At 40.3% G+C, this 17556-nt stretch overlaps 1 protein-coding gene across 1 annotated transcript in view; it reads left to right on the top strand.

Moving 5' to 3' along the window:
• Window positions 1-15281, top strand: part of FASN (fatty acid synthase) — a 44311-nt gene extending 29030 nt beyond the window's left edge. Inside the window, exons 27-43 of the mRNA XM_032199722.1 lie at window positions 165-368; window positions 1352-1502; window positions 2033-2211; window positions 2753-2872; window positions 3021-3143; window positions 5177-5400; window positions 5699-5900; window positions 6968-7119; window positions 7602-7693; window positions 7846-7997; window positions 8286-8525; window positions 10680-10868; window positions 11373-11600; window positions 12064-12284; window positions 12868-12966; window positions 13085-13336; window positions 14365-15281. Of these exons, the coding sequence (XP_032055613.1) occupies window positions 165-368; window positions 1352-1502; window positions 2033-2211; window positions 2753-2872; window positions 3021-3143; window positions 5177-5400; window positions 5699-5900; window positions 6968-7119; window positions 7602-7693; window positions 7846-7997; window positions 8286-8525; window positions 10680-10868; window positions 11373-11600; window positions 12064-12284; window positions 12868-12966; window positions 13085-13336; window positions 14365-14502 (2966 nt within the window). The 3' untranslated portion in view covers window positions 14503-15281. The remainder of the gene's footprint in view (window positions 1-164; window positions 369-1351; window positions 1503-2032; window positions 2212-2752; window positions 2873-3020; window positions 3144-5176; window positions 5401-5698; window positions 5901-6967; window positions 7120-7601; window positions 7694-7845; window positions 7998-8285; window positions 8526-10679; window positions 10869-11372; window positions 11601-12063; window positions 12285-12867; window positions 12967-13084; window positions 13337-14364) is intronic.
• The last annotated feature ends 2275 nt before the right edge of the window (window positions 15282-17556 follow it).

Genomic DNA, 17556 nt, shown 5'->3' with positions numbered 1-17556 from the left:
AAGGATAAAGTATTTAGGGTATAGGCAGAATTGCAGGGTAAGTAAGAGCTTTGTGGGGAGAGCAAATAGAGGAAAAGGCAGCAATTACACATGGAGTTTACTCACTCTGGAAAGTGTGTTAATGTGTATAAAGTTATAAAGTTAATCTGTTCTTCCTTCTGCAGGACAACCTCAGGAGTTGACAGAATATGCCTACGTCAATGCGTTGACACGTGGAGATCTCTCATCCCTTCATTGGATTGTTTCCCCCCTTCAGCACTTCTACACAACTAATCCAGATGTTCAGCTCTGTAAAGTCTATTATGCATCTCTTAATTTCCGGGACATTATGCTGGCCACAGGAAAGCTTTCTCCAGATGCTATCCCTGGTAAGCTAAAATTACACTAGAAGAAAAAATATTCATATATTACTATGATAGAATTTATTCACATAACTTCATTAATTTTATTTATGCAACGGATAAAGTATGTATCAACTTTTGTTTAGCAAGAAAGTACACTTTTTAAAAGGAAGTATAGCCATACTTCAGGACTATGCACCAAAAACTTGCATGTTCTACTTCCACTTATAGCCCCATTTTTCACACAGCAGAATTGGTAAAATGCTGTGAAGGAAACATTAGCCCCATCGCATAGATACCAAGCATGAGGTGAAATTTTGGAGGTTCCAGAGATGGGTAAGGTACATACCAAGTTGAGAATGTTGAAGTTTCATGCTGCCATACTGCTGGCCATGTTTTGCTTTTAGGGGAGAAAAACACAAGGTGAGGTATCTGCTGTATATGAAATGTAGATTATCATCTTGTGTGGTAGGGAGTTAAGGATTAATGTAATGTCTGTGAAATGGTTTTGAAGCTTCATTTAAACAAAGTAAAAAATATGTTTGGAGACTTTTATGAGTGACTTTGACTAGGGCTGTGTTTTCCTTCGTGACTGAAATTAGTCTCTTCCTAAAGTGTGTGTTCACAGAAACAAAGGTTTAGCAGTAAACCTGTTTTCTCTGTAATCACCCTTTCTAGTTTATGTATCGTTCTTATTTACAGAGCAAAAAAAGGGTCATTGAAACAGGATGTTTCAGTGAAGCTTCTCAGATGCAAGCTGGAAACTAAAGCAATATGATCGAGGACAGAGAGTGAAATTTAATGAGACCATGTTGTTTTCTGCTATTCTTGTTCTTAAGAATGAGAGATTAACTGTGGTGGCTTATGTACTGAGTACATAATAGACAAATCTTAGCATTTTTTCTGTCTCTAGGGTTCCAGCTTTCAGGGAGTACTATTTCAGTAAATTCTCTACGAAAAGATTTTAAAAGAGAAGTTTTCATTTGTAAAAGATGTTTACCTTCTTTCAGGTAACTGGGCTTCACAGCAGTGCATGCTGGGCATGGAGTTCTCAGGACGGGACATGGCTGGAAGAAGGGTGATGGGATTGGTGTCAGCAAAAGGGCTGGCAACAGTGGTAGACTGTAACAAGAGGTTTCTATGGGAAGTCCCTAAAAACTGGTAGGTCATCTTATGTTTTCTGTTTCATGTATGTGGGTAAGATTTGCCTTGCTGCCTGAGGCTAATGACAACCCTGATCTGACCACAGGACTGCATAATAAGTAGATTCTACTCCGGGAAATGATAATAGAGGTATAGTCTCCTGAGTAGGATTTGGCTCAGTCATCTGATTTGCTGCAGGAGCTGAGCATTGTGGGTTTTTTGTTTGTTTTTGTTTTGTTTTTCTGCAGTGGTCTGTACTAGTTTTTCATCTCTTCCTTGGTCTTTTAGCTCCTTATGTTTTGGTATATGCAAAGGTTTTTGGTGTTGATTATGTTACTGGTGAGTTACTGAAATACTTCTGTAGAATAATAAAGCCCTTAGCTGTGCTTGGCCACTGTGGTAATCTATCGTATTGTTGAGAACCGTTTATACTCTTTGGTCTATCTTGGCAGTTTAACCTTCCTATTGCTGAAAAGCAAACTTCATCAGGAGAATCTGGGAGGCTTCCAAGGGTAAAGATCTCTTCTCCCCTTCACTTTGCTTCTTAGGACTCTGGAAGAAGCAGCTTCGGTGCCTGTGGTTTATGCCACTGCTTATTACGCCTTGGTGGTTCGAGGTGGTATGAAGAAGGGTGAGAGTATCCTTATTCACTCTGGCTCAGGAGGTGTGGGCCAAGCAGCCATTGCCATTGCCCTGAGCATGGGCTGCCGTGTGTTTACTACTGTAGGTGGGTACTGAGAATCCAGTTTTATTAAATGTATATGTGTGTGTATGTACACTCCTACATATTTTTTGTTATATGTGTACACACTTATATTTACGTACACATTTTTTTCTCCCAAGCATGATCTACTGCTACCTTGACCTAGTTTCTAGTCTGAGGAAGGGATACATAGCAAAACCAACTACTGACTATATGCTAGAAATTTTCACAGCACAGAAAAATTGTCTACCTTCTGTATATTATGTAATTCAGAAGTATGGGAGAACAAAATTGCTTCGTTTTAAATTCAGTGATGTGATCAAAGAATGTCTATTGTAAGGCTTCATCTATTTCTGGTCATTTCTGTGTCCCATAAATGAGTAGTCTCTGTCCTAACATTTGACACCGTGAGAGCCTGAGAGCTTTGAACCACCTGCTTGGTGGCTGCTTAGACTGCAAATCTTTTCTTGAGACCTCAAAGATAAAAATGGATTGTTTTCATCAATAAAGAATTAACATAAAAGTACTGACATCATTCAGTCATCTACTTCTCTTGTACTTCTAGGCTCTGCTGAGAAACGCCAATACCTCCAAGCAAGGTTCCCACAGCTGGATGCTAATAGCTTTGCCAGCTCCCGAAATACTACCTTTGAGCAACATGTATTACGAGTTACCAACGGAAAAGGTTTGAACTCAAAATTATTTTTCCTTCTTTAGTTAGCTGTGCCACATTAAATAGTTGCACTTTCTGAAGACAAAAGGGATCACTATAAAACAGGGGTAGGCTCTCCACAGAGTTGAGTTTAATGATGTTGCTTCTTCTTTCATTGCAGGTGTCAACCTTGTGCTGAATTCCTTGGCAGAAGAAAAGCTCCAAGCCAGTTTGCGTTGTCTTGCTCAACATGGGCGCTTTTTGGAAATAGGCAAATTTGATCTATCTAACAACAGTCAACTTGGTAAGATGAGGCATCAGGAAATACCTTTTGTTACGTTTAAGCAAGCATGACAGCACAACCTACTTACTATCGTAACGCAGGCTAATCTTCAAATTTAGAAAAAGCTTTTTAGCTGAAACATTTATTTCATAAATAGGAATTTTGCCTTGGCTTTACAAGCCATATGTTAAATACATCACTGCAAAATTTGCATTGCTTCTATCACTAACAATTTCTCTAGCCTTTTCCATGAATACCTTATTGGAGAAGCATTCAGCATTTTTCTAGAAGCCTTCATAAAACATGCAAAATAAGTGAGTGATCTTTCCTGAAGTGTTTCTTTATAATCAATGTAGGATGTGTTGCCCACAAAGAGTTTGGCTTGGAAGGTAGTAAGAAGCAGCTTTTGCTTCACATGACACAGTTTACCAGTTTACCACTGTCTCTTAGTTTTTAAATTTCTTAGATCTGTTAGACAAGATTTATAAACTTATTGGGATGAAACGTGTCTATTTGTAGTAGATTAGTGCACTGTAGAAGTAGCAAATCATAGAATCACAGAACCATAGAACGGTTTGGGTAAGAAGGGACCTTAAAGATAATGGAGTTCCAATCACCCTGTCATGGTTAGGGGCACCTTCCACTAGATGAGGTTGTCAAAACCCTGTCCAACCTAGCCATGAACACTTCAGGGATGGGGCATCCACAGCTTCTCTGGGCAATCTGTTCCAGTACCTCAGCACCCCCATAGTGAAGAATTTCTTCGTAATATCTAAACTAAAGCCTACTCTCTTTTTGTTGAAAGCCATTACCCCTTGTGCTGTTACTACATTCCCTGATAAAGAGTCTCTTTCCAGCTTTCCTGTAGTCCCCCATTAGGTACTGGAAAGCCACTATAGGGTCTCCCCAGAGCCTTCTCTTCTCCAGGCTGAACAATCCCAACTCTCTCAGCCTGTCCTCATAAGAGGGGTGTTTTAGCCCTTTGATCATACTCATGGCCCTCTTCTGGACCTCCACCAGCACATCCATTTCCTTCTTATGTTGGGAGCTCCAGAGCTGAACACAGTGCTCCAGCTGGGGTCTCAAGAGATTGGAACAGAGAGGGAGAATCACCTCCTTTGATCTGCTAGCCATGCTTCTTGTGATACAGCTCAGGATATGGTTAGCTGTCAACAGTACATGTCAACAGTACAACTGCAGGAGTACATTGCTGGCTGATACTGAGTTTTTCATCAACCAGCACCCCCAGGTCCTTCTTCCCAGGGCTGCTCTCCATTCACCACCCATCCCTTCCCTCCAGCATGTTGACCACACCACACGTGAAGTACATATCTACACAAGATGAAGTTTTGCCCTCTGTTCTGGGTAAACTTGATCATTTGTAGAATGAAAGTAATTGGATTTTTCTTTCAGAAAATTACAAATAACTTGATCTGAGGGAACTTTATTTTGTTGTTTCACTACATATCTGCACCATTTTGATGGCGAAGGGGCAAGATGGATCCATTTCTCTTGGACCAAAAAACAAATTCAAATATTGCAATGTGATGTGTTAGTGAAAAGTGACCAGAATGTTCTCTTGGAGAACAATTGCATATAACAAGTGTTGACAGTATACTTTTTAATTCTAACTAAATTTCAAAAGACTATAGCATCAGTGAAAGCTTTGTATGGAGAAGAGTTTCCTGCTGGAGAAGGACGGGATGTATATGGGATTCCAGTTCCTCTGTGACTTCTGACTCAGATGGCACTATACACAAAACGTCTTTTTTAATATCAGACTGACCATGTATTAGCTTGTTATTTTGAAACTGTTTTTATAGGTGGGGTTTCTGTTAAACTGGTCTACTTGTAATATTACAACCTAATTAATATAGCTTTAAGAGAGTATATGCAAGAATGTGTTTTGAAAAACATGGGATTCTAGCAACTAATGACTGCTTTACTCTTCAGTTTTACACTACCAAGCTACACAAAAACATTTGTGAAGCAGAAGATAGACTCCATTTTAAAATGGCAGCAGCATCAGGTAATAACAAAGTTGCTTTTTCCAGGAATGGCTCTTTTCCTCAAGAATGTGTCATTTCATGGGATCCTACTGGATTCAATCTTTGGAGAAGCAAACGAAGAGTGGGAAGTAGTATCAAAGCTGTTGACAAAAGGCATAGAAAATGGTGTGGTAAAGCCCCTGAGAAGTACAGTCTTCAACAAAGACGAGGTAGAAGCTGCCTTCAGGTTCATGGCACAGGGAAAACACATTGGCAAAGTTATGATAAAGGTAAGGGCGTAATAATTTTTTTGATTCTCTGTTGCATCTGTAATCCTCTGTAGGTACTATATGGGATATTCTGATCCAGTTTGACTTGAAGTTGTGTAACCAAAACAGCACAGGTTTACAGCTTTTGCTACTGACACTAGAATGTATGTAACGTTGTCAAGTCTGTCACTCAGTCTACAAGTTTGACTCCCAGTTGATAGGAGGAGCATAACTGTATGTGGAAAGACAGGAAATGTTTGTGTATCCAAACTTAACTTGGTTTTTGGTGTTTTTATTTGGTTTTGTTTTGCTGTGGAAGGTCCAAGAAGAGGAGAAGCAATATCCTTTAAGAAGGTCTGAACCAGTCAAACTCTCTGCCATCTCCCGAACTTCCTGTCCACCGACCAAGTCTTACATCATCACAGGGGGCCTAGGAGGATTTGGGCTTGAGTTGGCACAGTGGCTAATTGAGAGAGGAGCACAGAAGCTTGTCCTGACATCTCGTTCTGGCATACGAACTGGTAAGCAAAAACCATAAAGGATGGGGAACGTAACTGCCTTTCAGCTGACCTCAGTTTATTGTTACATTCCATTTTAAGTGTCTTATCAACAAATAGGAATGTCTTGATCACTCTTTTCCCTCCTCTCATGTGTATATTCTCTCACTTTCAAGAAGCTGTCATCCCCTTCATTCTAAAGGAAGAAGTATCTTTTAAGTCTGCCTCTTTTTTTACTACTGCTTCTTTCTTCTTTTGTATACTTCTTAATTCTATCAATCCATGTTTGCCTTCTTCTTCCTTACCCAGGATTTTTTCTGTAGCTTTTACCCTTACCCCCTCTATAATGTCTGTATCCAGCTACCTCGTTGCCTTGTCCAATAGCTGTAGCATGGTGGCTTGCATGCCACAAGAAAAGACCTGTAAACACCTTACTAAAGATACTCTCTATCTCAAGTTCTCAGTGTGGATGCTTGCTTCTGCTCCTTCAGATAACTCATCTAGAAAGATGTGCCCTACTGTCTGGTAACACCAGTTAGTTTTATTACTCAGTTTTGAGCCATTAGGTTGATTACAGTCTCAGTACCAAGATTTCTTATCAGTGGTAGTCTTAAATGTTTCCTTATACAAATTCAGCCATAACTTCTTTCTGTGTTTACAGCTTTCTTCTTTCTATTGGCAAGTTAACAATTGTACCACTTATGCAAACATACAGATCAAATCCTTTTGTACTTTTCAAGTTTTGGTTGTGCCACTACTGATGGTTGTCTTGCTCTAATCTAGCCACTCTACTGTCTCATTATGCAAATTCTTAGGTTTATTTCACTTCAGTGTTGCACCCTATCCTCCAAATGTTCTTCCAAATCCCTTGTCCACATTTTGATCTGTTTAGGATACTTCTGAAACTCAAGTGATTTCTATCTACTATTCAGGTTTTGTTCAGTTTTCCTTTTGTAGCTTAATTGGGACTTATTTAGCTATTCGGTCCCTATCTAGTCAGAAAATTGTAGGAAGCCCACTAATAAAAGCTTAATGGTCTGAATGCTTCATCGTAGACATTGTTCACTGTGGCTTTGTTTTTTTTTTGGTAGGCTACCAGGCTAAATGCGTTAGAGAATGGAAGGCACTGGGAATCCAAGTGTTGGTATCTACTAGTGATATTGGAACACTAGAAGGAACACAGCTATTGATAGAAGAAGCTTTGCGGCTTGGACCAGTTGGGGGCATCTTTAATTTGGCTGTGGTAAGTGCCAAAAATAATTAGGACTTTTAAGAGACAGCAGCCATTAAAGTGGCTTTTGTACTGAGGGCAGTTCAGGTTTTAGATTATCTCTTTGTGTTTCAAAGAGCACTTTGGCCCTTCCTTACCTGATGAATAAATAAAGGCTGATGGGTCTGACCCCTTGACCTGGGAAGCAGCAGTATGCAGCCAGCCAGCTTAGTTCTTTGATCAGGTGAATATTGCCCATAACTCCTGGGGACAAGAAAAACACTATGCAGAACTTGATAGTTGAAGACTGCAGTGGCAATGCTGAAAAGAGTAGACTTAACACAAACTATGTTGGCTTTGTTGTAATTTGAGGAGATCTAGGCTACATCTGTGTTGTAAAGTTACAGAAATCCATTGTGTAGTGATATCCTTTCGTATCTCAAAAAACATGGCAAATTTAAACTGGAGATTATACTGATTTTTTGTTTTGTTTTTGTTTTAAACCCTTCCAATAGGTCCTTAGAGATGCCATGATTGAAAATCAGACCCCAGAATTATTCTGGGAGGTCAACAAGGCCAAGTATTCGGGCACCCTTCATCTGGACTGGTATGTATCTGTAGAAGGGATAAATATGAACTAGTTTTATGGTTACAGAATTGATCAAACTTAGTCATTTTAGTCTTACATTAGCCTTCCACAGCAACACATAGTTAGCAGGCTTTTCTGATGGGTTTCTTTGTCTCCTTCTCCATTCCAAGGGTGACTCGTAAGAAGTGCCCAGATCTGGACTATTTTGTTGTGTTTTCCTCTGTAAGCTGTGGAAGAGGAAATGCTGGGCAAAGTAATTATGGTTTTGCCAATTCTGCCATGGAGCGCATCTGTGAGCAGCGACATCATGATGGACTCCCAGGTAAGATGACTATTTCTTGCCCAGAAAAATCTATCCCATCAAACATCCAGAGGAGAACCAATTCACCAGAAATTTGTACACTTGTCTCTAGGATGATAATGAATGTTGAAGACTACTTCCCATCCTAGCTGTTAACCTTAGTCGTTCATGCGTGAATGAACACTGACTGTTTAACAGTACAAAGGAAATGCAGGCATTTGCTTAAGCTGTTTTTAACTCCCTTTTGTTGCTGCCATGTGTTTTAGTTAGTTGCCTAGTGTGTTCTTCCTTCTGATTTTTTTCCTACAGGCCTGGCAATCCAATGGGGAGCCATTGGTGATGTGGGTATCCTGAAGACAGTGGGAAACACAGATGTTGTGATTGGGGGAACCATTCCCCAGCAAATCAGCTCATGCCTGGAGGTGCTTGATACCTTCCTGAATCAATCTCATCCTGTCATGTCCAGTTTTGTCCTAGCAGAGAAGGTCTCTGTGAAAAGCGAAGGAAGCAATCAACGGGATCTTGTAGAAGCTGTTGCTCACATCATTGGTAAATGCAAAGCCTAGCGATTGCATAGTTGGAGTTGATTTTTCTAGAAGTGGTATTTCTCCGGTATGTTCTGAGGGGAATATTGTTTTTCAACTGCTGTTTGGAGGAAAGCGGGGGCTGATGTAAAGTACCTCATCCTCTGATTGCTTCTAGAAGCATCCTTTGCTGAAGCAGACATGGGGATACTGTTCATACGGTTAGTTCCACAGCAGTTTGCATGAGAACCTGAGAACAGCATGATGGGGTGAAACTGGAGGTGCATCTGGTCCAGTATTTTGTGTCCAATAGCGCCCAAAAGCTTGATTCCCTCCTGCTGCCACCCAGCTATGACTGGGCAGCAGCCAGTGACTTCTGGTCCGCTTTCAGAGGGGTGGGTGGTTTTTAGAGTGGTCTGTTTAGTGCAATGCTATGCACCTCTGATTCCCCATCTGCCCTTTATTTAAAAAAATGTATTTTTATTCATCTTTTCCACTTAACTTTTATTTAATTTATTGTCCTTTGGAGTCAGCTGTTTTTCTCTTATTGTTTCTTTTCTTTTAGTCCTCTCCCTTTTGGAGAGAGCTTCAGGGTTTTGTTAGGGCTGGCCTAACATGACATCCCAAATGGAGAAACCAATAGGAACAGTGTGCAACGTCCATTTTCCCTTATCCTGCCAGGTCTCTAGAGCAAGCACTGCTGGGCAGTGTCTACATGTCAACACTTTTGGAACGCAGTTGTGCTGTTGCAGGTGCTCTGTTCAGCATCTCCCTGTGATTGCTGTGGTGTGGGCGTGTTGTGCTAGTGGTGTTTCTAGGGAGTGGACTGGGGGATTATTTGTTTGTCTTTAAGTTGCTCCTTCTCTTTCATTGTCTCCAACAATACAGTTTGTTGAGTGTGTGCTTATCTCCCATAGTGTGTTTCTGTACACGTGCACGCTTATTTCAGTCCCTTGGGTTTTGTTTAGAGTGGACTGGTGCCTTTCTCCAAGTGGAGAATCAATAGGAACGGCCTCCAAGGGGAAAATTCTGGGAGCAGATATATGATTAATGCCTTGAGTGCTACTCCAGATTTGAAAACACTCAGCTTGGGAATTCCCCACGCTGCAAAAAGTGGCTTTTATGTTCTTAGTAATTAACTTGTAGTGTATTCTCTTATCAGCTCTGTGTGATCCCATGTGAACCATAGCTGAACTATGTGTTATAAGAAGTGCAATGTCTGTCTGTTTTGAACCTGCTTCCTTTTACCACAGTGTCCCCTGTTCTTGCGTTGAAAGTGAATAATCTCTGCCAATTCTACTATGTCCCACTTCAGTTGTCTCCCTTCCAAACAGAAGTGTATACCGATCTTTTCTTTCCTAACAAAAGAGGCACTCAAATTAGACAGTCTCCTGAGGGTTACTTAAAGAATTGTGTCTAGTAACTAACACCAAATTTGATTGCAGAAAACATTCATGGCTTTTAGAAGTTATATGAAATGTATGGGAGTGTCTGGGAAATTGTACCCACTGTAGGGTTTGTTTGGAAGGAGAGAGTGGCTGAAGATGATGAAGGGAGAAATAAGTGAGAAGCCTAAGGGTGGAAACATGGGTCAGGATAAGGTGGAGCAGGAGAGGAAAAACTATGGGTACAGGTGTTATTATGAAAAGCCTTTTTCGGGTAAGGAAAGGATGAGAGATGTGAACAGTGCAAAACTGATGGGGAAGAGGGAATTAAGACTGGAAGAAAAGTCAGTTTTTCTAATGTGATAAGCATCAAGTGTTGCAATAAGCCATCATTGCCACTGCTAACTGTTTCAATCTCATCTCGTGACCTAGGATTGTGTTAGGCCTAAGACTGTGGTTTCAGTTACAGTCTTCAGTATGTGAAATTTCTCTAGGTAGCTGCTCTAAACTTTGTATAGAGCTGAAACGCTAATGTTCATAGCTATGTAGCTGGGACTAATGTATTCCCTGTCATAAAGTTCTGTACATTTAACACGTACCCTAAAGACTGGATCCTATATGACCAGATGTGGGTTGTAGAAGTAATTTTTGAAAGCATTAGATGATCCTGAGTGGTAAATTCTGCTCTGTAGCTGAAGTTTATTCAGGTTTGAAGAAAAACAGAAAAGCTGAGAAGAGAGGCCTAGAGCTGAAAAGAAATTGATCTTTCACTTGTCTGCTGTTTTTTTCCTCAGGTGTCCGAGACGTGAGTAGTCTGAATGCTGACAGCACATTAGCAGACTTGGGCCTGGATTCCTTGATGGGTGTGGAGGTGCGCCAGACACTGGAGAGAGACTACGACATCATTATGACCATGAGAGAAATCCGACTCCTTACAATCAACAAACTTCGTGAACTTTCCTCCAAGTCTGGGACAGCAGAGGGTATAGTGCCTGAATTAGGGTTGCTACCAGTCATCTGAGTACAAATAACTAAGCACTCAACCCATTGTTTTCATCTCTGGTGACATAAGCCACTATCAAGCCATGAAATAAGATTATTATAGCTGAAAAGCTTTTATTTGACAGACATATTGGTGAAATGCACTGACATTGGATTAGGTCTACCAGTTCCAGGGGAAGAGCATAAGAGATTGTGAAAGCTGTCTTGCTGCCTGGATAGTATCTGCCTAAATGGATACTCTTAAGCAGCTGTATGTGTGTATCTGTAGGAATAAACGACATAACATCATGTTTACTGTAAGCTAAAAGCATATACAGTTGCCACGGAGCACATGATGGTAGAAAGATCCTTATGTCTGTGCCTTGGTTTTGTGAGCCAATGGGCTAATTTGGGCAACCATGAGCACCTCTTTTAGGGTTATGATACAAGACCAAGACTCTGATCCTGTATCTAACTGTGTTTTTCTGGTGTGCTTTCCTTCAAAGAGCTGAAACCATCCCAACTGTTGAAGACAGGCCCAGGCGAGCCTCCAAAATTAGATTTGAACAACTTGCTGGTGAATCCAGAAGGGCCAACGATTACCCGTCTCAATGATGTTCAGAGCACAGAGCGCCCTCTTTTCCTTGTTCACCCCATTGAGGGATCCATTGCAGTTTTCTACACTCTCGCTTCCAGACTTCATATGCCGTGCTATGGGCTCCAGTGCACAAAAGGTATCTCAGTTCTTCAGTATCTTGAATTTGTAAATCTAACGTTTTGAACTTCAGTTCCCTTGTAGAAGGAGTTTTGTTTCTGGACACTTAAACTCAGAGGATCAAGCATCAGTACCTACAGTCCACACAAGGTTGTGTCTAACAACCCCAGATAATGAGAAGTATTAGATTAGATTGAAAAGCTTGTGCATGGGGAAAATGGAAAAATTAGATATTTCATTGAGTCCCTGCCAGCAGGTAAACATGTGGGAGAAAAACGAGGTTTAGTGTTCTACCTGTCTTTGGAAACTAGAAGCATTGTTGTTCCTTGTCCGTAATATAGTTTGTTCACTGTGATTTAGAAGATTACCTTTAAAATAATGTGGATGTTTCTAATGAGGTTGTTTCTATGTTCATGAAAACATAATTGTCTCTGCTAATGTCTGTTTCACCTGACTGTTTCTAACTTGCTTTCATGTTCTAGCTGCTCCGTTGGACAGCATACAGAGTCTGGCATCCTATTACATTGACTGTATGAAGCAGATACAGCCTGAAGGACCTTACCGCATTGCTGGATACTCTTTTGGTGCCTGTGTAGCTTTTGAAATGTGCTCCCAGCTGCAAGGACAACAAAACGCCTCCCATGCACTCAACAGTCTATTCCTCTTTGATGGGTCTCATTCCTTTGTGGCAGCTTACACTCAGGTAAGAAATGCAAAGAAAATTTTCAGTGTGGAGACCATCATCTGTCGTCAGGGAGGATTGGATACTTACTGGGAGCTTAATATTCTAGATATGAACTATCTGAAAAGCTGAGACTTTTCTTGCTGGAGAAGTTGGGACAGAGCTATAGATAGTGGATGCTTAAGGATGGCTAAAGAGTGGAAGCATGTGGGGGGTGGTCTTCAATAACTGGCTAGGGCTGACCCACAAATGCTGCTCTTGCCATGGTAAATCATAATATTAGTATGGAGCCCTCAAGACAAGATCCTAATGTAGGGGTGCTAGGAAACCCTCCTTAAGCCTTCCTTTCCATTTTAATTGTGCTTTCTAGGAGATCCTAGAAAGATCCTAGATTCTTGGTAATTGCCACCTGTAGATGTGCTTTCTATTCTGTCCTCAAGGTATCTTTCCTGTGTACCAAGCTTAGGTTTCACTTTTTTGTTGGTTTCTTCTCCCCCTGCCTTCTTTTCTAATTCAAAGTCCTTTGTTCTAGAATTGTTTTTATCTAGCATTCAAGCTCAGGTATATAGTTCTTTTGATAGCTCTTTACTGCTTGCTTTTCCAGAGCTACAGAGCCAAGCTGGCCCAAGGAAATGAGGCTGCACTGGAGACAGAAGCATTGTGTGCCTTTGTTCAGCAGTTTACAGGCATTGAATATAATAAGGTAATGCTCGTTTCTTATATTGCAAAGGAGGGATGTGGATGTTTTGTTTTGTTATTTTTAACGTACATTAATTCCCAGATATTGAGACTTAAACAAAAAAAAATGTTAATATTTCTAGCTGTTGGAGATTCTTTTGCCCTTGAAAGATCTGGAGGCTCGTGTCAATGCTGCTGCAGACCTGATAACTCAGATTCATAAAAACATCAATCGTGAAGCACTCAGCTTTGCAGCTGCTTCCTTTTACCACAAGCTGAAGGCTGCTGACAAGTATATACCAGAGTCAAAGTATCATGGGAATGTGACACTGATGCGGGCGAAGACTCACAATGAATATGAAGAAGGTCTGGGTGGAGACTACAGACTCTCTGAGGTCAGTTTGAGGCCTCCTGTTGGCTGTGGAGGTTTCCCTAGGAGTTGGGAGAATAAAAGGAAAGCATGGAAAACCATTCTTACGGAAGGGTGGAAAGATGAAACATAACTGAAAGAAATAGTTATTCTGCAGCTATCATGCTCTAACAAGAAATAAAGACTCAAGAAGCAAATAAGTTGATTGGTTCCATACATTTGTCTCAGGGCAGGAAGAGCAAGGAGGTCTAGCCTCTATATTGGATAATCTGTTTTCTGTAGCTAATTCTTGTAGCTCCCTAAACAGACAATAAATAAGACAATAAAGATACATGACCTAAATAGATGATAAAGATACTAGAAGAATGTGACTCAACAGAAGTAACTTTGAGACTCTGTTTTTTTTTTGACTGTAGACCCCTAAAGTTTGGCTTCTGCATGAGGGTAGACTTTGAAGAGCGAATGTCAGCCCTCTGACAACAGAGGCAGCTTTTTCTTAGTTACACTTTGTGGACACTTTCCTGGTATCTGTACAGAAAAAGATTTTCAAAATTACTTTTCTTCTCCTAGCACCTTCTGCCCCTTCAGACTTCTGACTTGCATTCATTCTTGATTCCAAGCTATTATGAAATGTGATTTAAAGTTCCATAATGCCCTCAAAAGAAGAGGCATAGGGATGGCGGGAGAAAGATAAATGGAGGGTTATTTGGTTTTCTTAAGAGATTGGAAGTAGCTACTTCAGTCATTCTTTGGTATAGTAGGTAAATTATTCTATCAGTATCATATTGGTTGTCTTCCTGCCCAGCTTATATTTGAGTGGGTCACCTGTCAGGCTGCCAAATTACAGTGCTTTAAAACATGAGTTCCAAACAGTGTCCTGTAGCTGATCTATGAAAAATGCATCGGAGTAAAACTGGTCATGTTTTCAATTAAATTGGTAGAGACAGTGGTGTAAAATATGAGTAACTTACACTGACAAACCCAAAACAGCCAGGTGGTTAGCTTGTTGTAAATTGAGAATGTAAAGTTTTTTTCTGTTTTGCGTCTGTACAGGTATGTGATGGAAAAGTGTCTGTCCATGTCATTGAAGGGGATCACCGCACCTTATTGGAGGGAGATGGTGTTGAATCAATTATTGGGATCATCCACAGCTCACTGGCAGAACCACGTGTCAGTGTCAGAGAGGGTTAAGTTCTGCTCACTTACTGTCAATGGTGAAGAAAATGCCAACAACATTCCTTGTTATGACAGACCCCAAGGAACTCTTCCTGTTGTTCAACATCTCATCTGCTCTGCTGCCAGAACTGGGAAGTCCAGCTGCATTTGATTGGTCTTTCTCACTCACTCACTCTTCTTTCACAACTTTTATGGGTTCTCTCTCCTTTTTCCCTTTTTATGATTTGTTTTATCCCTGTCCATGTTACATTAGTGCTGTGACTCTGTCACTGTGCACTGCTGTGAGGGTTCCCCACTGATGGTTGCTTCCTACACCTTTGGCAGTATGAAAAACAAATTTAGCAGTAGATTTCTTGTGCTCTGTATTGTTTTGTCTTAACAGTATTCCAAAGGGTAAGTGGTAGCACTTGTTGACCAAGCCCAGTGAGCAGAGAGGGGAGCTGCAGCTGATTTCGGAGATACCTGTTGTCTGTGAAGAATCTGTCTGTAGTTAGGTCAGAAAGAGAATTCCATTGAGGCTTTTGTAACTGTGTTTTTTTTTCTTTTTTTTTCTTTTTTCTTTTTTCTTTTTTTTTTAAATTTGATATATTCTAAGTATTTATTGTGTCAAACCAGAGCCTTCTTGCTTGGTTTTAATTTATCATGGGTACCGGAGAAAAACATCCATTTTGGAGGGGTAGATCTATTCTACAAGGGAAAGTTGCCAATTTTTTAAACCAAAGTGCATCTTTGGAACAGCCTGTTTATTTGATGTTTATTTGGTGTTTTTTGTTGTTTTGTTTTGGTTGGTTGGTTTTGTGTGCTTTTTGTTTTGTTCCGTGGTTGTGTTTTTTTGTTTGTTTTTCACACACACACACACACCCTGCCCTGTTCAGAAAGGAAATGGTAGAAGGCAGCGTTCTTGCCATCATTCTCTCTTTTGAGAAGAGAGAGGAGTGGGGGGCGGTATGGATGGTTCAACAGATGCAACTGTATTGAACAGCATTAACTTGAGCTGATAAAAACAGGCAGAGCTGTCCCTAGAGATGTACTCGGTTTATATTTGTGCAAGGTTCTGTTCTATGCTTTACCAGAACCATAGTAAAGCATTACTATTGCTTCACCTTTATTCCCTCCCACCTCCAGTCTCTCCACCCAACCAGCCATTTGGAGTGTCAGGGGGAAGAGAGTTCTTCATTGATAACTGTACAAGTCCTCCTACCCCTGCTCTCCCATAACTGAAGCTCAGGCAAACATACAAGCATCTACCCAAAGCCCCTGCATATTTTATTTAGCACAGGGCTCACTTAAGCCTTGGGTATTGATTTTTTTCTCTTGGCAATGAGATGGGAGATCCTACATAACTTAGCTAATTTATCAGTTTGGCATGATTTTAAGATATAGTACCTTTTTTTAAGGAAACTTACATAAAATACAATTTAAAAAAATGCCTTTGCTGTGTTGGATCTGTCCTTTCCAAAATCAGTAAATCCTTGCTACACTTATGATACAGAGGAGACCAGGATAGCAACAAGGTACCAAGTAGGAGGCATTATTGTGCCTCCCAGAACTGCTTAATCCCCAGTTCTTTGTGTATTCGTTCCCCAGTGACGTATCCTGTTAGTACAGGAACATTGTAGTGAGAGGAACAGCTGACTCCTCACTCAGGTTCTGACCTAGTGTTTTTTGCTTGTACTACCCTCTGTGGATAGTGGCTGGGTTAACTGGTTTTAGTTTTTTAAGGTATTTCTTTTGTGAAATCTGAAATACAAACAACATAATGTCAGCTTAAAGCATTTCCAGAATAAATCTTGTTCTTCTTTATTTCTTTCTTCCTTTCTTTCTTCTTTTATTATTTTTTTTTTTTGGTCTAAAGAATGTTTTTCTCTTCGGCTCTCCTAGAATTAAACAGAATTGATCACTGGTTGGCTTTTTGTCTTATTCTCTATTTTTTTTTAATCCTAACTTTTATTTGAAATCTCTCATTTCTTGATATAAAGGTAAAACTGTTGCTGGCATATCTAATTTGGATCTGTAGAAATAACAATAATAAAGAAGACTTTAATATTATTTTGAAGCATGGCTTCTTGTTGCCATGATTTTAGTACCTTAGATGCAACCAAACCACACACCCACAGGACTGAAGTGGAAACTCTCAAATTCTAATTCTGGCTCCATTGTTGTGGTTTTGGATAAGCCATTAATGCTACCACCTCAGTTTCCCCATCTGTAAAATGGGACTAATAGCATCTACCTCAAGGTCATTGAGAGTGCTAGATAGGCAATGGGTATACGTGCTATTAAGTTGTTAGGTATGATGATCAGGTGTTAGGTGGCAATGGAAGGAGGCAGGCAGGTAATGTGTGAAGGGGAAGGTGCCTTACATCTGCAAAGAATGTGATACTGAGGAGTGGCTATATGTACTGGGCATATGTGCATAATATGGGACTTCATTGTATCTACTGCATGCTATCCATGCACATCCTAGCATATGACACCATGTAAAACAAAAATGATGAGGACTGATATATATTTTTTCCTTCTTGTTTTACTGCTGGCAGTTGTAGCGAGCCTCACACAGAGTGAAATAATCCTTTTTGCCTTGGTTATGTTGAAAACCTAGAATGAAAAATAAAGGAGTGATTAAACTTTAATCAAACAGGTACAATATTTCTGCACTGAAATGAAGTGTTTAACAAGTCTGACCCAGCTGTTCAGCTTGGAATGAAAATGGTGCAGTTCTGAATGGGCTGTGTGGAGGGAGCAAGGACTAATGCTGTTCCAGCTCTCTGAGCAGGAGTTGTACAAGTTCTCTGTATAAACATAAATGTGCATGGTCTCCTCTAGGCAAAGCTTGACGATACTGGTTTAGTAATAGAAGTTCCTCGAGATTTACTTATAGCCTTTATTCTCTCAATGTTCTTGTGGTTGTTATTATTTGAAAAGCAGAAGGTTATTGTTTTGTTTTTCCCATAATTGTCTAATTATGAGCTGCTGCCCTGTAACCCATTATGTAAATGGCTACTGAAAACAGTGTGCCAAAAATAAAAACCTTATTAGCGCTGGTATTGCTTGTTATTTCTTGGTGAT

This window comes from Aythya fuligula, chromosome 18, assembly GCF_009819795.1.
Source record: "Aythya fuligula isolate bAytFul2 chromosome 18, bAytFul2.pri, whole genome shotgun sequence".
NCBI lineage: Eukaryota > Metazoa > Chordata > Aves > Anseriformes > Anatidae > Aythya > Aythya fuligula.
This window is presented reverse-complemented; position numbering and strand designations above follow the sequence as displayed.